Genomic DNA, 24,628 nt, shown 5'->3' with positions numbered 1-24,628 from the left:
GCTACCTGGAAATATAAATAACAATAAAATGGCCTTAGTGCCCTTGGCCACACCTTTTGAGCACTAGAAATCATTGACAAAATCTGACAAAGAAAGGTACTATTTCATGAGAGTCATATGAAAAGAGACATAGTCAACAGAATGAGTCATGTAAGAAAGATGGGTGAGTTAAAGAATAACTTTGCCATCAAAAAAAAAAAAAAAAGATATGGGTTTGGGGTTTTTTTTGGATTACTCTGGAATGTGCAGGGTGCTTTAGAGATCTGTGTGTCATTGAACTGACTTGCATTCAATTTAAGCTTATGGGCCGTTTTTAAAAGCAGCCTTCCATTTTACAGGTGTAGTTCAGGATATATAAATGCTTAACTTACTAATTGGGTCTGCAAATCAAAGTAGTTAAGTGGCCCGAATTCCACCAGCAAAATTGCTCCCAGGGTAAATTGCAAGCTCAAAATTAGTGATTGAGTTGACGATCCTTTAAAAAACTGATACTAAAAATGGATATTAGTTCAGAAGGGCTGATGTAAAGAGATATTATGGTGAGAACCATGCAAGTGTTTTGACTAGATAAATGCACCTGCTCTATCAGCCTTCTCAGAGGTAAAATTACAGAACAGGACCGTGAAAATGTCCTGCAATTTTTGCTGGTTTGGTCTCCCCCAGTTCCCTCCATCCCCCATTTTATATCTAAATTGATGTTTTCCACCATCAAAATGCCACCCGTGTGATGTCCCCCAAGCAGGGGATCACAGGAGTGCTGATGGAATGTAGAAATCGAAGGTACCACTATGTTGCTGTAGCTCGGGATGCAATCATGTGGTGGCTGCTGCTTAGTCATGTGGGTCTAGAAAGAGAAGTGTCTAGGGGTTATTTTGTTGCCATTCTTATAAAATGTACTGAGATCTTGTAATAAAACCTGTTTCTTCAGGACGTTTAGCTTCCCTAGTGTCTGTCACGATCTGTCACAACATCAGCCCTGCAAGCTGACTATTATGCTGAAATAACTTGGAGTCTGGTGGCTGCAGAGTCGCTGCCAAGGGACAGATGTCGAGGTGTGGGTACAATAATAGGTGGAATCTAGTAACGCAGTGCCCTGCTCTGGCTCTTGTGCTGTTCGTGTCCTGGGCGTTAGAGCAAAATCTGTTGTTCACGAAGGACATTCATGTTTGGGTACATGAAGGGAAGCAGAGTTGAGCGTGCTTAGGAAACACAACCTTCCAGCTCCTCACATGATCACTGGGGCTCATGTGCTGATGGGTGAGGTGTTTCTGCTCCGCTGCGGCGTGGGTGTGCACCGTACCCTGCCTCCGTCAGCTGGCATCACCAGCCAAGCAGTGCGCGTGGTCTCATTTCCGATTTACCCATCTGGAACCCTCAGTTACTTCCAGCTTTTTGGCTAACACAGCAATCATGCTGCATGCTACCTGCTTTGAAACTCATGGATGTAATAATTCAGCATGTTATTAGCAAGCACGATACAAAATGTGTCGTGTCTTGGGGGAGGGTGGCAAGACAAAGAGAAGAAAATATCTCTGGGTAAAGTGAGGAGAGTGAGAACAGATTTTCCTGAAAAGCAAGTTGTTCAAAGTTGCCCTTGTTCTCTCTGAGGATGTTTTATGGCAGCAAAGGTAGTAGAAATACAGGATATTATACAATAGATGTTGAATTTTCACTAAAAGCTCCCCAGTGAGATATTCCTACCAGCTGCTAATGTTATACCTTCCAGTGACTCGGACAATACGCTGTATGACATACTGAGCAGAGAAAATGTTTGCCTTGTGTATATAAGACGTGTTAATTTTCCTTGTTTGTACTTATTGAACTTGTTCTTTATGGATTCATAGTCCAGAAACTAGACACCATTGTCACCAGGCAAATAAACAGCTGGCAACACCATGACAAGTTTTCCCACAGGGTTCAGTGTTCAGCTGTATAGGACTGCTAATAACAGAGCTCAGCTGGCATCTTGGGACATTTATGATGGTGTGATCTCTAGGTAGGGGGGAATGGAACACACTGAACACAATCTGACTTCAGATGGGCCACTGGTCCATCACCAGTCTCACCTTCTGCATGTTTAGGCCTGATTGAAATGGGCTTTTATAATACGTTAACAATCCCTGGATTCACCAAATATTGTCTTTCCTTTTCTCCATTAATGTAATTGATGATGCGTGAAGGCATTGCATTGGCAAACCTTGAGCACTGCAGTATTCATTTCAGTGTATTGTTTCCCAGTAGTACTCATTCTACCACAACGATACTAGCCAGAAGAAATGAAATGAGGGATTGTTGAAAACCGGGTCCAGTCGTGCACCATGGCTGTTGGAACTACTCTTAACCCCGGGATCTTTTACAGAGGTCATGTTCTTTTATCCACAGCTGCAAGCTCAGTTGCAAAGCTCACTCCTGGAGCTGCAGTTCAACTTGGTATTAAAGTGTTTTTGCAAGTCAAGAATGATACTTTGGAAATGAATGTGGGCGATAATCTTAGAAATAATAACTGTAAGACAAAGAGAGACCTGATTCATTCTCCAGTGTAGTTCTGATCCTTTTCCTTTTACAAACCATGGCAAATGAAACTTTGGGATACGTCAGTATTTCGACAACTTCCTCAAATGAATTTATCCCTCTTTGAAGGCCGCCCAGCCGCCCTGAAACACTTGCTCTTTGTCTAAATTGCCGTTTATAGCAGCAAGAGGCAAGAGCGTTTCTAAATACTGCCAGCAAAATTGAATCAGCCAAGCGTTTCTGTCAAATAGCACTCGCCACTTACAATTGTGCAAGAGGCTTCCTTACGTACTCTCTGATCCTTCTTCATTGTAGGATGAAGACTGCTTGTCATTGTTGGTGTTTATTTGGGGCCTGCTGTTTGTTCAGCTCTCTTGTCCTACTAGTCAATATGTAATTGTAAATTGCAGTCGATAGCAATGTTTCTTTGTATTTACTTTGTGCGACAGAAGCCGATTGAAATGTTGGTGGCATTAGACGAAGTAGCTGGATCAGCCTGTGGCTCTGTACCCTGGCAGAGGGTTGTTTAAGTGCTGATGGGCATCGTGTGGAACTTGCTAAGAAGTATGCTCAGAGCGCTGCTGCTTACATGATGGTGGGGGTCCCTCCAGAGCGCGCTGGACACGCAAAGCTGTGGGAGTCGAGGGTGTGCTGGATGACATAATGTCATGTTCTGAACTTCGCTGGCTCCCTCATGGATCTTGTTAGGAGGTTGGCGTTTGGTGATTGCCCAGAAAGCCCCTCCCTTGTGGTTTAGCTGACAGAGGACTATAGGTGGAGTTACCTGGTGTGTTTAACGGCAGGAGAAGGCAGCATGGTAACTGCTGAGGGGCTTGAGCCTTGTTTTCTGCCAAAGGTAGATCTTGCTGTCTGGCACATCCAGACTCCCTGACCCACGCTGTACTCACCCAGCCTGGGTCAGTGTCCATTTATGTCCTGGCCCTTGCAGCTACTGAATTGGTTTTGTCCACGCACGCAGTGTCTCTGACTGTGCAAGTGTAATGACTGGGGTCATAAACCAAGTAAGAATTAGTTCAGGGTACAGGGTAAGTGAGAGCGCAAATGGTTCCTTCCTTGCCTTTTAGAGAATTTGTGACTCATAATGAAACCAGACGGCGAGTGCATTTACACACACGACACTTGGCCAGCGTGTCTAGTCCCATTCAGCCAGCCAGCCCTGGCACGTATCACATTCTGCCTTCCCTTCCTTCTTACAGGAGTAGTTTTGAAGATAAATCTGTATTGTTAATTTGCTTGTTCTTAAAAATAAGGGAGTAGGGGATGATGTAAGACCACATAAAGTAGTGAATGTTTTGAAAAGGTTGGCTGAGTGGTTTTCTGCTGTTTTCCTCCTAATGCAGAAACACTCAGTACAGGTCAGGTTGCTGAAAGCACTCCCAAACCTTATCAGTGAACAGTTAGCTTGTGGAAGTGCATGCCACAGGGAATGTTGTCTGGGCCAGAGCTTAAAAGACCAGATCTTTATGTGGATAATACATTATAATTCTTGGGAGGCCGTAAGCCAGCGGCTGAGTGATTCAGCTGCCTGTGTGGGAATTTTGTGTACTTTCCTCAGAAAGACCCGATGGTTGTCACTGTCACAGACAGGATGCAAGGCTACATGGTTTTCTGATCTGTTGCCATTGTTCTCGTGTCCTTATGAAGTGATCTCCTGAGGTTACATGAAAGATCTTTTATTGGGGGACTTGTTATTTGTGTACTGCCAATACCTTAGGCAGAAAGATGGACACTGCTGTTCAGGAGAACTTGTGAGATTCCATCCAGAGATGCTTTTCTCTCCTTCTGTGTCACTGCTTTAATTAAAACCCAGTCAGCACTATACAGCTTTCCTCTGTAAAATTAGTGTGGGTTTGGTCCAGACCCTGATGGGCAGTAGGTCATACTGCAAGAGCTGTCATCCATGAGAACAGTCAACTCAGAAAAAAGCACACAATACTGAAATTTTCTCTGTGGTCAGCAAGCAGATTTTTAGAAGTGAAGTCGGGGGGGGTTCAGTGTTAAGAAATTTATGTGCTTCCTCCACAAATAAATATGAATCTATCTATATCAAGCATTAAGGTTCCTGGGAAGGGGGAAAGTTGGAGGAAAAACTGAGGAAAGTAAGACAATCCCAGGCTGTTGGATTAGCATCAAACAAAAGCAACCCTGTACCCACACTTGCTTTTGCATCCACATCTTCTCTGGATTTTAGCATATTCCCATTCCAAGGTGAATGGGAATTCAACTATTCCTAAAAAGTGAATTAGCATAAGGCTGCAGACGTCAGGATTTTAAGAACAATGCCCCTTGTTGGTCCTGCCTGCATCTTAAAGGAAGTGAATAAGCATCATGTATCTCAGATGTCATCCAGAAGTTCTTGTGATGAGCGGTAATATGTTTTCATGCCTTAAAATTCAGTTTAATCTCACAAATTTGCCTTCCTGCAGATAACTAGAGGCAGTAACTAGGGGCAGGCAGCGCAAGCCTAGGGTGAAGTTAGTCGATTTAGAAATTTAGAAAAATCTGAACTGGTCTCTGTGAAGGAAGTTAGCTGCAGACCACAGAGAAGAATCAGCAATTTTCCCTTCAGATTGATAATTTTCTTAGTTATTGAGGTTTTATTGATTTTTAGAAAATGCTGTTTTTCTGGTCTACTAAAAGCACTCTTGAAGATGTATGGCTTGAATTGGAAAGGTAACAATTTTGCAGAAGAGTGCTGTGGAAGGAGTTTGCTTACCAAACCCTGACACGCATTTATTTGCACGTGTCCAAGCACACATTGTGAATAGGGCTCCTTGTCCTTCCCTGTCCAGACGTTGGTGCTGTGCTCCTGCACTTGGGTGATAACACCAAAGCTGGAGCTAGAGTGCACTGGAGTCTCTCATTAACCCCAAGGCCTTTCCTGTCCCTTGGCCCTGTGTTTACGTGCTTTTCCAAGCGGTTTCTGGAACGTGTCATCTGCAGATATGTCTTCAGTTCTGACTCTCAGCAGGACGACTGGTGGGTGTCAGTGATAGACATTAAAAGCTTGAGATCCAAGTCTTATTGCATATCCCTGTCCTGGCCAGAGTAGAAAATGTTTGCTGTGAGGCTGTCAGTGCTGTGTTAGTTGACAGCCAGTTGCATAATTAAATTGAGAGTATGGCCATTTTCCCTTCAGAAGTGGGCGCGTGTGTCTTGCCAAGCCCACTATACAACAGCCCCCTAAAGAACTGTAATAATAATTATAAAGAAATCAATCAATCCCACTGGCTGCCTGGGGAGAATGGCAGCAAAGAGCCATGTCCCCCTCTTCCCAAAGCAGAGCCGTGTGGATTTGCAAGGCTTTGATGTAGCTTTCTCTTGCCACTCTTGGCACCCCCTCACCAGCATCGGGACTGAGAGCTGCAAAATGCCTCTGAGCTTGCGGCCGGTGGAAGGCGGTGGCTGAGGGTCTCTTTCCAGCTGAGACTATCGGCAAAGCCAGCACGAATGTGCCAGCCCTCCCCGAATCCCTCGCCCTGTAACGGAGTGGGCTGTGCCGTGCCCCAGCTCTCTGTACGGTGCATTTATGAAGTGTCTGTTGGGGCACTGCAGGGTTTCTCCCGCTTCGTAAATGCAGCCAGCAGCTCATGTGCAGAGGTGAGCAAGGCATTCCTACTGCGGAATAGTCATTTATTTTTGGATTTCAGCTTAAAAACAAACCCAAACAAACCTGAAGCCTGAGGGAAGCTCTGGAATAAGAATAGGTCAGATGAACATTTCTTTTAGCAAGTTTCCGTGGGTACTGTGGCATGAGCGGCTCTTGGTTCCACGCTAAGGAGAAGGGGAAGCACTTCCTCTTTTATTGTTTTTCTGAGGAAGCTGCTGCTGTTGGTAAATTACATGCAGCAAAGGATTCATTAGTAACACACCTTACTTTCAAAGTGTCTTCTCTCTCCTGTCCTCTGCTGCTGCAGGAAGCAGGTTTTGAGGTTGATTTCTCTCTCAGATACAATAACTCTGATTTCACACTAATTAATTATTTGAAATTAAAATATTAGTTGAGATAGGATGCAGGATTGGTGGTGCAGTTGTAAGAATGATGGTAAACCTCAGTTTAGGTTGAAAACAGTCTTCCCCCTCACATCTCATACTGGAAACAAGGAACATTCTCTTTATGCCAGATACAAATGATGTATCATTCTATTAGGAGAAAAACAGATTTAAAGTATTTTATTGCTAGTTAAATCTACTCCGTGGTACTCAATGCAGATTTCAAGGATCAAGGGATTTAGATTATTCTGCATTATCAGCTTTAGTCTCTTCTCAAGCCTAAAGGAGAGAAGTAGAGGAAAGGAATTCCTTTCCTCAAGTAGAGGAGAAGGCTCTAGCCCTGAGCCCTGGGTAAAGATGCTTCATCCTCCTGGCGAGGGAGAGCAGCCCTCCTCCTTGCTGGAGGTGTGTTGGGGATTGTGGCACATCTGCAGAATTCCCTGAAAATCTGCACAGAAAGGGAAAAGCAAAAGTGCTACTCTTTCAAATGCAGACTTTCAGGAGTGCTAGGAGTGATTACCGGCTGCTTCTCTTACAGCAGCTAAGACTGGTTTAGGTGTATTTTAGTCATGTTGAGGCAAAACTAGTCTTGTAGCAGTGTCACTCATGATGGTGCAGTGCTGCAAAGCTATTGACCGATCTCTGTACCTCTGGGATCTCATGTCTAATTCAGGATTGACCAGAATGAATACAAATCCATCCTAATTGCCTAGCGAAGTTAATGAAGTTTCCCTGCAGCTGACTGCGCAATGGCAAACCGACCCGTGTCACGCACTGTGTGAACACCGAGGCCGCAGCCAGGACGGGATGATGTCAGCTTTTGCTCCAGTGTGCGAACCTGCAAAGTTCCCAGAAAACTCAAATTTGACTCAGCGAAGTCAAATGGAGAATAAATTGCAAGGGACAGAGCTTCTGCTAACTGACTGGCTGCTTCATTACTTTGCCCTGTGAGTGTGTCTGTGCAGGGACAGAGTCACTGTGGTTTTAGAAATATAACTGAGAGCCATGTTCTAGCTTTTAGATACAATTTTAGGTGCGAGTCAATAATAGGTTCATAAGCCATTACCTAATCAAGCTGACAGGAATGATGCAGGTGGAATTTTGTCTTCTTGATTTTTTAATTGTTTTTCAGAATAACATGTGAATAGTTGTACCAACCAGAGGTCCTTCTAGTATATTATTCATTGGTTGTGGTCGATAACACGATATGGGAGAAAGAATAAAAGAACAGGACAAGATTATGGTGATAGTTCCTTGCTATACCCTATCAGCTGGATAGTTAAGGACTTTCTGAACCAGAGGAGTTATGTTTAACAGCCCTTAAATTATTATTCTTCCAGGACTTTGTCCAAACCTGTTTAGAAATATCATAAACTCTGAGCCTTCTTTAATAAAATCCTACTGTTTATTTAAGATTTGTGCATGAAATACCTTCTTTGATTTGAATTTTGCAGCTGGCAGTCTTATTTGATGCCACCTGGTCAGTCTTTTGAGAGAGAAGGTGATTCAGTTTTCCCCTTTTCCATGCTATTCATGCTGCTAGATCTCTTCTGTATCCCACATAAGTTGTTTCTTTTCCAGTATGTTTAATGTTTTGTTATAAAAGGACCTGGTTTGTCCTTTGACAGTTGTTTTGATGCTCTCTGTACTTTTTCCAGTAATAACTTCTGATGTTCCAGGGATGCAGTAAACTTAGAAGTACTAAAATACGTTTACTAGTAGAGGGGTTCTGATCTCTGCTGACACTGGGGATTCGTAAGCAGTTACACCTCAACAACAAACTCTGCTCCAGTGCCCACTGAATCAAGTGGGAGTCCTTCCGTCAGTTTTGGTCGGGAGTTGAAATCAAACCACACTACAAGCATTTTGCAGAAATACAGCTCAAAGTGGAAGTGGCTGTAAAACAAAAGTGGCCTTGACTTAGTTAATCGTGAGAAATGCAAAAGCAGAGTTTAAACACAGACAAGCTCACGTTCTGGGTTCTGCTGCTAAGTGTCAGCAGTCTGATGTTCTCATAGGCAATAATTTGCATGCATTTTGTATGGCACTGCCACGGAAAGCAAACTGCCACAGTCTCCTGTTCCTGCCTCCTCTTTTTGGCCACCATGTAAGGAACCAGACTGTGGAACTGACCCAGATGTGAAGATGATTTTTTGTAATTGATGGGGAGAGGTGGTGTCTGCTTCTCCTCAGATGTTCTCACATATAAACTTTAATCCCCCAAAGATGCTCCCTCTGTAGCCTCAGAAGACATTCTGCTAGCAAATACACTCTTTATTTCATCGCAAAAGAAGTTCATTCGGGTTGGCTGTCTGCTGGTCTCCCAGCACCGGCTCGCGGCAGCGTCAGGCAGGCAAGGGAAGCGATGGACTGTAAGCTGCACGCTGGAACCCTTCCTTTGGATTGCTGCCTGCAGCGCTGTATCATGATGCACGTCTCTAGGAACACAGTAGCTGGTTTATTGATGTTCAGGTTGCCCAAATCCCTTTAAAACAATGGTAATGTAATCACTGTAATTCCCAAAGTGAAAAGCGGAAGGTGGGTTTGGGTTTTTCCTCTTTTCTTTTTAAATTGTGTTTTCTGTGTGTAGCTGTTCAAAATTTAATCTAGTATCAAGTTAGCTCCTGCTCCAAGTAAATTTGCTGGACATCCAGAGAAGCAGAATAGCACAGTAAAAAGCTAGCTGTTCCACTGTACACTTAGATAAAACATTTTGAAGTACAGCATGATAGAACTGGACTTCAGTGGGTATGGAAAATGATTGTGAAATAATAACGGCGAGTAACCTTCTACTTAATTCCTTTAGCAATAAGCAAGATATGAATGGCTGAATCTTTAAATGCAGCTTCAATTGGCATAATACTGGAAAATAATTTTAAAAAGTGAAAAATGTGAGTGCTGTTTTAGATCTTGGCTTTTAATTCAAAGCCATTTTTTCCTTGCCTTTACAATGCTCATTACCTGAATCAGGAAACTGAGACTGATTTCAAACGTGGAAACGTTACAAGGGTATTTGGGAGGCCTAAGTGAGAGGAGCATCGTTACTGCTCTAGGGAGTGCTGGTATGCTATGGACCATAGAAGTGAGATGACAGAATGATCCGTTATATGGAGGTACTGGCTTAGGTCTATAGGATGTAGGCTGGTGACATTGTTTATGTGGGAGGCAGTATGTATTATGGCAGGGTTTGTGTTCTCTGCAGTGCATTGTACCTGATTGTTTCTGTGTCTCTGTCTGCGGGTTGCAAGCAGTACTGGTGCAGGCAGTGCCTGTCTCACCCAACAGCAGCAGTGCCAGTCAGCAGCCAACAGCTCACTGGGTATAGTCACCTCTCACTGCCACCAATCAAACTGTCCTATATCCTCTGAACAGCCTTAAAATGGGCTCTTCAGAAGACCAGAATGACAGCAGTTCCCGTCTTAAAGCTATGGTTTTACTTCTACTACTGGACATGCAGCAGTACTCACAGGTGGATTTGCACATTTCATGGTCTGATTTGCATGTGAATGATTTTGTCTGTAAGCCTACTAGATAAGGAGCTGACAGGGCCGTTGGACTCTAGTCTTTGCCACTCTGTGGGCAACAGTACCCAGCAACCCGTGTAAGGGTTGTTTCCTTTTTAGGCTACACTTTGGGTAGTTATTTCTTGTAGCTGTTGTCTAAGTATTTGGGACTGAAGATGAAGATTTCTCCATCCCTATGCACAGAGCATGTGAAATATCCCTCACATCCATAACATCCCATACTCACCACTGTATGGCTCGATACACTGTACCTATAGAGGGCAGTTCTGACAGCAGTTACTTGTATTTGACCACAGTAGTTGCTCTTTGCCCAACACAGTCCCTCTCAAGGCTCAGGTGCTATTACTTTGTTATTGGACTGGTTTTCTGGCTGTTCTTATCTGGTTTTCTGTTTCCAAGGAGTGGATTTCCCAGAAATTCCCACTGAAGCAATTATTCTTGTTGGCCAAGGTGAAGAAAGCAAGCCTTCAGGATATCCTTTGCTGGGAATGTAAGGGCTAACTCTTGGAAGAATCTGGTTTCTGCAGTGAGGAAAAGGGGTGGAATCATCAGTACTGAATTCTTCCCGGGGCTGCATCTTGTGTGTTGTTGAGTCAATCATGCACTTGCCAGGAAAGCAGAATCCGGGCCTCATCTGTCGTCTTAAGTGTGTTTTTGTAACCAGGTTCTGACCCTGTCGCAGCAAATGAAGTTGAGTGGTATCGCACAGCAGCCACCTTCTCAATGGAAATGTGTATGTCAACTGTGTGTGTACATAGTCATCCTAAACATGTTGTTTATATTTTTTATCAGTTTGCTCTAAGGGTTAAACTGGCACCTCATGGTGCAACATGCTCCCTACAGAGATGACATGATTGGGGCTTGAATACTGATGACATCTGCAGTGAGGGAAAGGCATCTAGAGTGTCCTGCCAAACAGAGAAATACTAGAGAAGTGCAATCAGTGTGAGTAATTAGGTCCACACATTTTAAAGCACGGCTTTTGCCCTCATTAATTTGCAGAGGACACAAGCACACAAAAATGAGACATTTATGAAATTATTTCATCTTGTACTGTGGTCTGTTCTGGGAGAGCGTTTCAGGCCGTGTCCAAAGGAAACATTTTTATACTCAGTCCAGTTGATTTGGTGTGTTCTCAAGCCTTTTTTATTTTAAATGCTCCTGTGTTTGGTGCTGCAGTATATGACAGCTTTGTGTCACATATGGAACTGATGGTGTGTTTCGGAGCTCCTTGCACTTGTCAGAAACTTCTAGTCTGCAGGATAGTCTGGAACCCACTGATCTTGTGTTTTGCACTTGGCAAAACGCCGTGACATGATCCATCTGTTGGCTGTTGAATTAGAAATGAAGTAAAACGAAGTCTGTGCAGAGAGTGATGTAGCAGCGTACCTATAAGGAGTTTGTGGTAATGGTAGTATTTTTTACAAGCAATTGTATTGTATGAATTAATCTCCATCAGTGTGTTAAACCTCATTGCTGAGATTTCCCAGGGCCTTGAATTGCCCCGTAGCGACTTCTACCTTGATCACGTCACCATGTTGTGTCTGGAATGTCACCTTCAATGGTTAAGTACCATGGAAAGAGCTCTGTTCTTGCTTGGTTTGTATGGTGCTGTAAGAAAAGAAATTGCTTTTAATTGTGATTGTAAACCTTCAGAAATACCTTCAGCATAGATGGGGCCCTGTAAACAGGTCACTGCTGAGGCTGGGTTCAGGATTTCTGTAGTCCATCCTGAGCAGGTGACTTCCCTGTGTCTTAATTTCCTTAGCCCTGAAGTGGAAATTAATGATGTTTCACTTCCTTTCTAAATTGACCCAAGCCTCACTGTGATTAAATGTGCTGTGTATGTATGTACTGAGTAGTAGTATTATAGCATAAAACTATCATGAAAATGCAAGTAACGAAAGAAGCATTGCAAAACTATCTTTGGAACAGAGGCGGAACTGTTGGGAGAGTATTTATTCGCTAGTGCGGTAGATGGCAGCTGGTCCCACAGGCAGCTTGAGAAACACGTGCATTCGTGACTGAAAGCCCCTGGAGTAGCAGTGGCTCGCACAAATCCCAGCAGGGCAGTGTCTCACGCAGAAAGAGCAGGACTGTGCTTGCACACACCCGTAAATTATCCCATCCGTAGCAAGCAGGGTGTTTAGGTGCTCTCGTTGTTTGGAAATTTGTTGTTGGGGAAAATACTAACAACCTCACAGCACACAGTTCTTTGCTGTGTCTGACTGCCAGTCCCTTGAGGCAGAGGCTGTCTGGGTTTGCCTTCCACAGGGCCAAACACATTGTCAGCACTCAATTAGACGTGTATATACGGTTTCATGCTGACTCAGCGCTCAGAGATAGCCACTATTTTTTCTTGTTGAGCATCCCTGCATAGAGAGAGTAAGCTATTTTTACCTGAACCTAAACCTTTCTAGCATTATTCCTGATAGGAAAAAATAAACCCTGTGTGCTTGAAGTCAAAGCTGAAAGAAGAGATCTTTTCATTGGGTGCCTGTGATCTTCTCAACCTTCCACTAACTGGGGAAACGCAGCCTCTGTGTGTGCCTGTGTCAATGCCTCTCTTCCTTCTTGGGTATACTGTATGGCTGCCCCGCTGGCAGAAGGTTTTTATCTCCGAGATACAAAGGGTTGGTCAGTCCATGTAAGAAAACAGCGAGTGAGACAGAGGCAACATTGTCTTTGGCATCAAGGGGGGGAAGGCTGATGGGTCAGAGCTGTTTCAGGGACAGTTGAGGAGTCAAGCTGGTAAATTTTTGTTTGGAAGGAAACAAGGAAAATAAGAGCAATGAAGTCTAGTTCCAATAGACACAAGCTTTTTAAGTATGAAGGAGCTTTTAAATATGAAGTCTGTAGTTTCTCCCTGACCCCTCATTCCTTTGCTTTGAGGGTTTACTTTTCCACTGAGTACACAGACAGCTCTGGAGAGGGGGAAGTGTGGGATGAGTAGCAGCTCCCTGGCCGTAACTCCTGAAGGGTGACTGAAGCTAGAGTACGTGAAGTAGGCAGTAGAGTCTGGGGAGGATGCTTTCCTTCTTTGCTAGGTGTTTGGGTGGAAATGTAAGACTTTTCTATTTTTTTTTATGCTGCACATTTTTGGAATTCCAGCCACGCACAGAAAAAACTGGGCAGTGCTGGCTGCGAAGGTGCTTGTGCACCTGTACAGGGTGGGACAGGCATTCAGAATCAGAAATAGCCACCAAGCCATCCTGTTTGGGCAATTGCACTCTTCCTGTACTCTCACCGCAGTCGGCATTTCAGCGGCTAAGCCACAAAGGGAGGTATAAAGACAAATGGGATCGCCTTTTGAAAATACCTGTACTTAAAAGAACCTCCCTCCTGGGATGGCATTCATTACGTGTCTGTTTATTCATGCTTTGCTCACACGATAATTTGCTCTAGCAGAAATGTATCTCCGCTCCACCCAGTGCTGGGACAGAGCCACTTCTGCTGGAAGATCATTTACCGAGAGAAATTAGCTCTATGGCATAATTAATGGTGACTGGCATAGCTACACCTGCCCACAGCTGCTCCGAACGTGATCGCTGCCTTTTCAGTAGCTCATCCCAAATCACAGTGGATTTCTAACTCTGCCCTGGCTGGCACTCTGTATCTTGAAGAGCTGGTAATATTCTGAGATGGCTTCAAGCGTAGATGGGCCGAGGAGTTGTTGGTTGGGCAGAGGCAAACGAAACGCCAGCCTCTGTCACAGTGCTCTCCTAGCAGAAAAGATTGGTGGCAGTGGGTTGAGCCGAAGCTGTGGTGCCACTTGGGTATTAACTGGGGAGTGGGTGAGTGCAAGGGGCAGAAAATGCTGTGGAATAAGGGAGAGGAGCCAGATAGGAAGAGGCTGACGCAAGTGCCAGGCTCCTCTACTGGAATGCATCCCTCTGCCTTGTGCGTGGCCATCTTTCTCTACAAATCAGTCGTGTTTCTGCTGCCCCTCTCTCCATCGGCACGTGCTGGCAGTTTTTTCTGACTTCTGCATCTCTCCTTCGTGGTGTTCAGTTGTCACAGAACCTCAAGTCCTGGTCTAGAGTAACTCCGGTTTCCGTGCCCCCTGGTGATGTGCCCTAGATTCTTTCACCTCTTCTGCCAACCCAGTCTGCTGTTCAGGAGTCTCGTCTGTCACTGGCAGGAGTAATTGCAAAAATTGATTCACGGGAAATGCCTGTAACAGGCAGATCCTTTTGACAGACCACACAGCCATCATATTCTGCATTTATTTGAGTCAATCAATGCTGTGATGCATATTTGGGTCATAAATACTCTGGTATAAATTGCATTTATTATTATGACAGCTGTGTTCTATTACCTGTTATTTATTAGGTTCTGTTGTCCTTTGGTTTTACACCTTGTGGAGCTGTCAAATCAGCTGCTTACCGGTGACAAAGCTCGCAGCTCAGTTCAGAATCTTCCAAAAATAAATTCTCTGAAGGGATTCGAGTAACAGCAGGATGTATGTTGTTGGAAAGGCTTTGAACGGTCTTTTTTTCAGTTTGTTTTATTGGAAAGAGAAGGTTTGTGCTTTTTGCCTGCCTTTGCCCAAATTCCGGAATTAGACTTTGCATTTATGATCCAGAGGTCATTGAAGCTAATAATCCCATGAATAATGTGAGATTTGGATGGTACTCTCCATGCCTCAAAGTTGAATTAATCAGGTTATTCAGTATTTGAAATGGTGGGATGCTGACTTGGATGTTTCTAATTATCCCTTAGAAGCTTTTTTAGCTTTGTGTCTTTTTACATCGTAAAACTGGCAGAATCTCTGATTCTGAGATGGGTTTCAGTGTCCTTCCAAGGGTAAGGTCAAATTGCAATGGGCACACTGCTCTGTACGACTCAGAGTCATTTTCTGTGTCTCATTCCCAATAACCAGTCACATACCCCTCGTGCCAGGTTGCTGTACCAGCTTTGCAAGGTGCCGAGCACTTTGGCTGTTAATTCAGGAAAGCACTTAATCATGGAATTGATGACTCTAAAGTGCTTAATATAAGCATGTACTTAAGTGCCTTGCTGGACTGGGGCCAGTGCAGATGTACCCTTGCAGGGTAGAGGTTTGGAAGCCACTCATGTTCTACTAGAGCCAAGTTCACTGGAGATGGAGAGTTCTGAGGATGTGCAGCTCCGGGAGCTGGGCTGTGCTGCAGGGGGGGTGGGCACGACACAACACCCCTGTGTAGGAAAGAGGCCATTCACAGGCCTCTTTCTGTTGAAACGGTCACCAAGGTAACCAAAGATAGGCGCCAAAGACAACACCCCTGTGTAGGAAAGAGGCCATTCACACAGGCAGTCACTGTCCTGCCTCTAAGCAAGAACCAGGGTCAGCAGAACCGTGGGGCTCTTGGGCTGTATGTGGGATACAAGGTTGCATGTGCTTCTTTTCATGTCTGAAAATGTCTGTATTATTTCCATTTATTTTACTGTAAATGTAAAAGGAGCAAATCTATAACTCCTATCAAATATCATGGTGCAAAATTGACGTACACGCAATTGTACGGCTTACAAAATATGGATGCAAATGGCTATGTATAATTTATATATCAGCCTTGACATCTTAATATATTAAAAGAGACATTTAGATCATTTCACAGTTCAGCATTCTGCACATTTTTCAGCTGTCATATATCATCATCCATGAATTCATAATTTGGGTCTTAACCACTTCAATTGTATGCACGCATTCCAAACAAAGGAGGGGGTGTCCCTATTCTATCCGTCCCACCCCCTTTCATACAATTAAAAGTAGAAGGCTGGGGTTAGGCAATGCTGAAAGCCCCCCTGCCTTCCAAGAACTACCCAATCATTAATGAGAGTCATAACTCTGTGACTAAGGAGGGATCTCCAGGTCTTCTAGTGTCCCATTCAAATCCTTCTGGCTTTGCTGAACCCAAGACACTCAGTGAAAGTCAAAAAGTTCATACTACTCAGCAGTAAAATTGATGTAGTTGCTCTCATCCAAATCTCTAATGTGGACAGACACAAGCCAGGTATAAATCAACTTGAAATCTAGAAATTTCTGCCAAGTTCCAAATTATTCATGAATATGGTGTGCGTGCCTCATTTCAAGTGTTTTCCGGGGTGCCACTGGCCAGATTGTTTAGAGCTGAGCTGGAGGAGGGAGCTCAGATGGCGAGGACATGTCGCAGAGGTTATTCTATCAAGAGCCTCCTTTCTATGTGACAGAAGACTTGGGTTAATGCTTTGGGGTTTTGGCAGGGGGAAGCAAAGGGGAAAGGGGAACTTGTAGTCTTTTGGATGAGGACACCCCTGTCCTGTTAGGGCTTTCTAGGTTAAAACTCTTTCTTTTAGTGAAAGTGTTGCTTAGTGCCGAGTTTAAATGCAAATTCAGTGCTGGTGAAGGGACCTGATGGGGAGACAGGAGTTTTCTGTCTAACTCCAGGGCTGGTGCCAGTAGGATGATAGCAGTGTTAACTGCTTTCCTCACTGTTTCACGGTTGCCTTTGAATACTGCGAGGAAGGATGAAAGCACTGCAGTTTCTGTGGCCTGTTCCTCTCTGGTCTCTGCTGCAAGAGCCAACAAGGAGCCCTTGGCTTGCTTTCTGTTTGCCTGAAACTCCTTCCAACCTCCACTTCACCTTTGCAGTGACATTTAGGCAGAAGCTCTTAATTTATTCTGTCCTGGTTTTGCCCATCCCCAGATGCTGAGCTCACAGCGGACTGTGAGGGGCTCGTGCTTTCAAATGTAATATGAGTTTGCTCATCTGAAGTTTCCCTGGGAATGAAAAATCCATTTGATTAAGGAAACACTGACTTCTGAAAGCCTATCAGACTGCACAACTTTAAGTCAGGGCTGCAGAATGTCTAATTAAATGGAACTGCTCTCTAGAGGATTTGGCTTGCAGAAAATTAGTTTTCATGTTCTTGGCCTGATATTTATTAAATGTTTCTTTCCTTCTTCTCTTCCTTGCAGTTTTCATCTGTAGTTTCATGGTTGCGGCGCCTATCTTTGGTTACCTTGGTGACCGTTTCAACAGAAAGATCATTCTCAGTTGTGGGATCTTCTTTTGGTCAGCTGTCACTTTTTCAAGCTCCTTCATCACTGAACAGGTAAGATCTTTGCAAAAGCACACGGCAGAGTGCCCTGAAAAGAGGGACAATACGTTCCTAAAAAATCTCCCCCTTCCCCATCACAGTGTGCTCAAGGGGAATGTATCCCTCTGGTGTGTATGTGACATAGACCGTGTTGCATTATCTGACCTTTTGTGGATGAAGTGTGGTCTGTCTAACTGTTCTAACTGTGGAAGCTGTTATTCCTCGATCATCCCCATTCATAAAAAATAAGTTGAAGCATATCTAAGCAAGAGTTTCTCTTGACAAAGGGTTTTGTTTTGAGGAATACTCTAAAGAAACTGTAAAAGGCTTTAAAGCGACTTCTGATCTGTAAGAGAAGCCATTGGAGTTTGTTGGGAAGTCTGCTCGTGGTATGTGGAATGACAAAAAGCTTCCAGCCCTGGTTTTACACACTTTTTCCTGTCCAACAAATGCAGTGAAGGTAGATGGTAGCGTAGAGATTAGACATAGTTTTAGCTCCTTTAACACTAGTTGATGGATATGTCTGGGGAGCTGATGATGAAGTTGTCAGGCTCCCTTAATTTTGTCAACCTGTGCACACCATCCCTCACAGCCACAGCACCCTGTTTTGAGGATTCCTCATGGCATTCATTTTCTTGCCTGTCAGAGGTAGTTGTAGGAAACAATGATCTGGCACTTTCTGAGGAAAAACATCCTCTTGTTTAAATCCTATTGTAGAGGAGGTTTAATTGCTGCAGGTGGCAACATTCCTGGAGAGACAAATCACAGCTTCTGGCATCATCACACTGATTTCCCCAAGGGAGGCAGGGGCATTCCTCATCCTTTCTGTCCAGCTGCGTTCCAGAGATTGCAGCATTGTGGTCACGCCTAAAGAATGACAACCAGGAACTAAACCTCTCCACCCTGCTCCCTCCTGCCCACACACATGCTCTGCAGTTTCTAATAAAAGAGAATTTCCACCTAAAGTGGGCAGTGCAAGTCATGTGTCTGTCTGGCTTTTGTGTTGGATTGATTCTTGCTGCATTTCTAAAGAAAAATGCATATGGCCAAATGTAGAAGCCTTTAACGCAGTACATTGGTTAGGTTTATAACTGGCCAGGAAGCAAGCTTTCCAGAAAAACGTCCCCCATCTAAAATGAAAAGGGCATTTTGGTTTTTCTTTTTTTAAATTTATCTTCATAACTTTCTGCAAAAGAAGCTGTGATCAGACCCAGAGGGAAGCATTTGATGAAGGAACTGATTACCTGCTTGCAAACGCTTCACTTGTTATGAACACACATTCGTGCTCAGGTTTTCATCACCCTCTGCAATGGACCTACTCCGGTAGTTGCAAGTAGTGGGACACTGGAACTGGACTCATGTAATCTGTTTTCAGAGTTGCAGTTTAAGGATTTTGAGCTTATTAGCTGAAGTAGTTCGGGGATTAATATATATGGTCATAAGTATACAAGAGCTCAGAGTAGAAGTAGCATATTGTTAGCCAAAGAAAGGGAAAAGAATGTTTGTAAAGCTGGATTATGTGTGGAATCCAAACTTCAGTGTTTTGGAAGTCACAGGACAGACAGATCAAAATAGACAGACCTGTGTTAATTCCTCCTGGATTCCTCCATCAGTACTAACTGAGGACCCAAACCACAACCATGGATAAAAAACAGCCCAATACTGAGAAAAATCCCTTGTCCTGATTGTACCATGATCCCCACCTCTACTAGAAAATTTATCTATTAAACCAGAGTTCTCATGCCTAGCTCTTGCTATTGGCTCTGGGAGATTAGGGAGAATTTTGCAGGTGCTGTATGGATTTATTGTGCAAACAAGCATACAGAACATGAGCACTGCAGTAAGGTTTGTAGCCACTTATTAAAATATCCTTGGTTATTTATTACCAAATATATTTGGGTTTTTAACATGGCATTATGACCATCAAATAAATGAAGAATGCATCTCATACCTGATAGTAGCTACTAAATAATAGGCTTTCACAAGATAAAAAGAAAATCAGACCACAATTTAAGGATAGTTACAGAGTATTTAGGAGGTGATGTTACAGAAAACAACAATGCATGCATTCCCTGCATAGCAAAATAGAAACAGGTCAACTACATACTTAAATATGTCATTACTGGTTTTGAGGTCTTAAATTACATTTAAAACAGGTCAAAATAAGAAACCCCAATAAATACCATATCAGAGAGCATTTCCACAAATATACCTGGTTGTATGGATAGAAATAGCTAATGATAAATTTAACTAAAGAAAAGCATTAGAAGTAGCAAGACTGAGATAATATTGAAAAGGTCACCTTAAATTCTGTCAACTCATGTGATTTGATAATTGACATTAGTGCACAATTTCTTCATAGAAAAATTAAAAATGAGTCATCCTCTACTTTCTCTCTTGTACTTGAACATTCCTGGTCTGTAACACTGTTTAGCACTTCCTAAAATAAAAATTGCGTTAAAAGATCATTAACAAACTTGTTCATTAATCTAAGATTAGTTAAAGTTGGTACATATTTAGACATATATCTAGATTATAGCATGTCTCCATTTATAGACACTTCAATACAGTATGTGTATCTCCTAATTTGTATTTTGTAAGTACAAACACCTGCTTAGGAATTACCTCCTTTTATGCCTGCCTTTTAATCAGTTCTGCAGCTGTAGGTACACAGATTTTGGTACTTTCACCTGCAAAACCCTTTCTTGTGTGGTTTTTGGCTTTTGGCAAGCATTTGGAGAAAACACTTTCTGGTTGTTCGTTCATGCTCTAGAATAAATCAGTAAAAAATAGGTGAGCTGCTGGGCAGTACAGTCACAGCACAACAAAATGCACTGAGCACACAGGCATCATGATGTTTCTTTACCAAGGTGCATTTCCATCCACACAAAAAGCTAAATATGAGTCTGTCTTCCTCTGTATCAGTATATACTCTCACTGAATAAGTAATGAGTTTTGCCTCTAGATAGCATTTTGATGAGCATGGTGCCTGATTGCCTGTGTTGTGGCTGATCATCTTGAGCTGGTTTATATGTCGTTGGAAAGAGTCTGTAATCCCAGTTGCACCATTTCTCTCTCTCTCTGAACACTTTCATGTGAAGTGCCTTGATTATCAGGAGTGATCATGCAACGTGCTGAGAGTTTGTTTCTGGCTGCTTGGATATCCATATCTACTGGGCATAATAATAGTTCTTCCAGATGACTACTATGGCCAGAAATTTGTTGTAGATGAGCCCTTGTTTTTGGTGCAAACCATCCTATCCCTCTTAGCACAAACTTTGGAGAGATTAGATCCCTCTCCCTCATGGGCAGACACCAGTTTCTTAGAGCAAGGAAGAGCTTGGAGTTGGAAAGTTGCCAGCTGTTCTCCCTGTCTTGTGAAATGCTGCTATTTCTCATATAAATCATAGAATCCTAGAATGGTTTGGGTTGGAAGGGACCTTAAAGACCATCTAGTTCCAACTCCCCTGCCATGGGCAGGGACACCTTCCACTAGACCAGGTTGCTCCAAGCCTCATCCAGCCTGGCCTTGGACACTTCCAGGGATGGGGCATCCACAGCTTCTCTGGGCAGCCTGTTCCAGTGCTTTACCACCCTCTCCGGGAAGAATTTCTTCCTGATATCTCATCTAAACCTCCCCACTTTCAATTTAAACCCATTACCCTTTGTCCTGTCACTACAGACCCTTGTAAAAAGCCCCCCCCCAGCTTCCTTGTAGCCCCTTCAGGCACTGGAAGGGGCTATAAGGTCTCCCTGGAGCCTTCCCTTCTCCAGGCTGAACGAGCCCAATTCTCGCAGCCTTTCATCATAGGAGAGGTGCTCCTATGATATCTTGAATAAATATCTTGAATACAGCTTATTTCTATGTAAAAGGGATGCTGGTTTATGGATGAGCAAAGTATTCTGCTAAGTAGTTTGGCTCCACTAGGCTGGGAGACCAAGCGTACCTAATAATCAACCAGACCAGGCTGTGGTCATGTGGGTTTGCTGAGAGACATCAGAGCTGCACGTGGTAGAAAGACTGGAAATTGAAAAGCAAAGAATTAACAAGGTAAACCAGGAATGTGCTCTTGAATCCTCCAGTTCTTGGTAAATATTTCTGTTTAAATGTTGATAAAGCTAACATGATAAAACTCTTTTGCTCCCACTGCAATTTAATCTCAGTAGATGTTTCTACTAGTGGGTTTTTTTTCTTTTCCTCTCCTTTTGATTTATCTCTGAAAAAGGAAGCAAATAGTCCACTGTGGAATTCCCGTTAGCCTGCAGTGCTTGCGAACGTCCTTTCAGCCTTGCCAGATGTATATTTATTTCCAAATCTTGTCTTTCAAGGAGTACTAAAAGAGAAGCAACAAATTGTGTGGGGTATGGAACAAATGGTTAGCTGGGTTAATTTTAAAAAAACATAAACATAAACCAACCCCACCCCCTACACACGATGATTCACTCCAAGAAAAAATATTAAAAAAGCCTTTAGTCTTAAGTGCTCTGGCAGTAGTGGCATTATAAAACACACAGCTTCTGTTCCTTTGCTTCCATGTGTGAGGTTAATTCACAGTATGAAAACCAGAAACAAACAAAACTAAAAGCCCCGAGCCATCGTTCTCTGTGTAAGAAGAGTACTTAGAGTTATCTCTGAAGTCACCATGAATTATGGAATCTTTATATCCCACTGCTCCATCCTATTATTTTGGAGCAGAACTCTTTTTCAGGAAGAAGGCAAATGAGACGCTCCCAAGCAACTCCGTGAAGTCGGCAGCACATACATTCAGTCCCTTCCCTCACATACAATTCCTGACAGCTCCAGTGGCTGTTACAGAAATCAGAGCTGGAGTTAACACAGGGTGTGCGTGGACAAAAGCTGTTGTTTGGCTCTGGTGTATTTTGCCATCCTTTAATGTGATGCTGGAACCCTGCGGAAGAGCATATGCTGTTGACATTTGGATTTCTGCACGGTTGCCCTTTTGCTAGGCTGCTCAGGAAAAATACACTCCACTGCGTGCTCTCTTATCATAGAGGAGGAAGAGATTAGGGTGGATAATGTACTCCAGTAGTGTTGCTATTCTAACTGCCAGTGGTGTCAACACTCAAATTACGAAGTCCTACTGTTCTGGCCACGTATGTAATGCTGGTGGAGTGCCCCACTGCACTACCTCATACCTGTAACCTACTCCTGCTCTGCCTCTGCTGTGTTAAGGTGAGACGTGACAATCTGTACATCTCTTCAGTTATCGAGGCTCCCTCCTGACCACAGGAGAGCTGCTGTGCTGAGGGACCGGGGGTCAGAGGGTGCCGAGTGAGGAAGGATGCTGTGCCGGAGTTAGGTGGCTCTCAAGTCCCGGAGGTAAGGGAAAGGATAAGGGCTCTCATCTCCATTTACACTGCAGTGTGGAATTCTTTATGGACTGATTCTGCCTCACTTTCCCTCTCCCATATGTCTGAAAGCAGATGAAGAAAGGTAATTCCCACAGCCCCCTTTAGACTTGCTTCCCCTCTCAGCAGCCTGCTGTGCAGAAGGCTGACTTGCACCGCAGTGTGCCAGTGGTGGCATCGCCATCAGGAAAGGAGATACCTACCTCAATTCCGGTTATACGTACCTACACCTGTATGGCTGTCAGAGATAGGGAATGGATCTCCAAAGCTGCAGCTCTTGGGAGGTAGGAATTGTCAGGTTCCTGCAGCAGTTCTGCTCTGAGAAACTCGTTCTTTGTCTTCATGGCTACTTGACTCTCCAGCTGTAGCTAGGACGCGATCAAGACATAACAAAATCCATGCTTTCTGGACAAGGAAGTATGAGGTTTTCTAAAGGAATAGAAAGACACGATTTCTTTGACTCCTCTCCAGCAAGAAGACACCTGCTGCTCCTTACAGAGCTCTTCCCAGCACTCTTACTAGTTGTACTGTCTTGCATTGTTTTACAGGAGTTGTGAGGTGTACTGTAGGAGGAGAATACTTTATTGCTTATTCTTTCAATAACAAAGCATTGGCTGGGCTGGTCCTAAGGTATTCTGGGCATCTGTCAAGTGTGTTAGCATCTTCGGCACAACTGATACCACAGACCGTACGGGAAACTGTTCTCACGTAAGAGCAACATCTTCCCTTGCACAGACTTGAACTCTTGAATCTTGGGACCTCGTTGTTCCCTCAGAATTTGCTGACCAAGAACAGAAGGGATGGGAGATTTATAGAAATGAAATAGCTGCAGCTTGCTGAAATAGAGTGCAGAATTAGAGTCATGTGTTTGTCTCCTAGCTGCTTTATATTCTTGCCTTGACCCTTTCTACCTGTCCCTCTTCCAAAGGAAACTGTAACTGAAAAGCAGGCTAGGATGTTCTGAGAGCATCAGCCCCAAAGCCAATCTGTGAGAGCAGGAGGCTTTTCATAGGTGTTATCAGAAATTGTTGCATTTTCTGTTCTGAGTGTTGTTTTTTCCCTCCAGTATCTGCATCTATGTATCTGTAAAGCGTTTGGGAAGAGCTATTGAAAACACAGCTGGTGATGGCTGCCAGGAGAGAGACATAGTTCCAAAGCTTATGCAGACAGCTTATTCGTGTGATGAGAAAAATGAACTTCAAGAAACTCTCACAAGGAATATCTCTTCCATACATTTTGTTTCCTACCTGGAACAGGATTGGTTCAGCTCTCCCCTCTGGGACTCGAGAGCAATTATGATTACACCCCCAGGTCCCCCCTTCCTGGGCAGAGGCAGTCCAGCACCACGTCCCATTCCAACTTCTCAAAGAACCCCAATCCTGTGCTGTTGTGCTCACCATGTGCCTCCTGCCCTCTGCTCCCGACTTGTGCGTCATTAGCCGGCCTGAAATCACGCAACATCTGAATCAAACACTGGGGATGCTGGAAGAAGAGGTGTTTCTGTTGCTGGGGGTCACAACTCACCTGAGCTGACGCATGCTGCTGCAGAGGCTTCTGTTGCCGGGTCATTAAAAGGGAGGCAGCGAGCTCAGGCATTTTCTGGAGCAGGTGGACAGAGGTTTGTGCAGGGAGAGTATTAGGAAACAGGCTCGAGGCTTAATGCTAATTTGCAGTGGGTCTCAGTGAGGGCTCCCTGTAATTGCCTCCCCTTTTTTAGAGAGCCGTTGGTTATCTAGGTTATGGGAAGATGTTGCAATCATTATCGTAGGGCCTGTGATTGTGGTTCTGATTCAGCTCCTGCTTTGGAAGTCTGTGGGAGCCTTTTGTGTCTCTTTGTGGCAATTGAGTCAGACCCTACATCTCTTTAAATCAATATGCTTACATTTGATGCTGTTTCATCGGATCATGAAAATGCCTAGAGACAGCAGCTGGGGACTGTGGTGCCAGCATGAAAGATCTTTAAAAGCCGAAGACCTTTGCAGCTTTGTCCCATTTTTATGCAGAAACCTGAATTTACAGTCTCTATGTTGAAGTGTAAGAAAGTTCAGACACTGTGTCATTAATGGATGGTTTGGAAACAGTGCCAGCCTGTAACTATCATCCAGCCTGTCCTGCTTTTATTGTGCCTGAGCAGGAAACTTCACCTGGGT

At 43.8% G+C, this 24,628-nt stretch overlaps 1 protein-coding gene across 1 annotated transcript in view; it reads left to right on the top strand.

Moving 5' to 3' along the window:
• Positions 1-24,628, top strand: part of SPNS2 (spinster homolog 2 (Drosophila)) — an 83,786-nt gene that overhangs the window by 9,981 nt on the left and 49,177 nt on the right. The window contains exon 3 of the mRNA XM_010151334.1: positions 16,987-17,123. Within this exon, the coding sequence (XP_010149636.1) occupies positions 16,987-17,123 (137 nt within the window). The remainder of the gene's footprint in view (positions 1-16,986; positions 17,124-24,628) is intronic.

Source organism: Eurypyga helias, unplaced genomic scaffold (genome assembly GCF_000690775.1).
Source record: "Eurypyga helias isolate BGI_N326 unplaced genomic scaffold, ASM69077v1 scaffold5345, whole genome shotgun sequence".
Taxonomy (NCBI): Eukaryota; Metazoa; Chordata; class Aves; order Eurypygiformes; family Eurypygidae; genus Eurypyga; species Eurypyga helias.
This window is presented reverse-complemented; position numbering and strand designations above follow the sequence as displayed.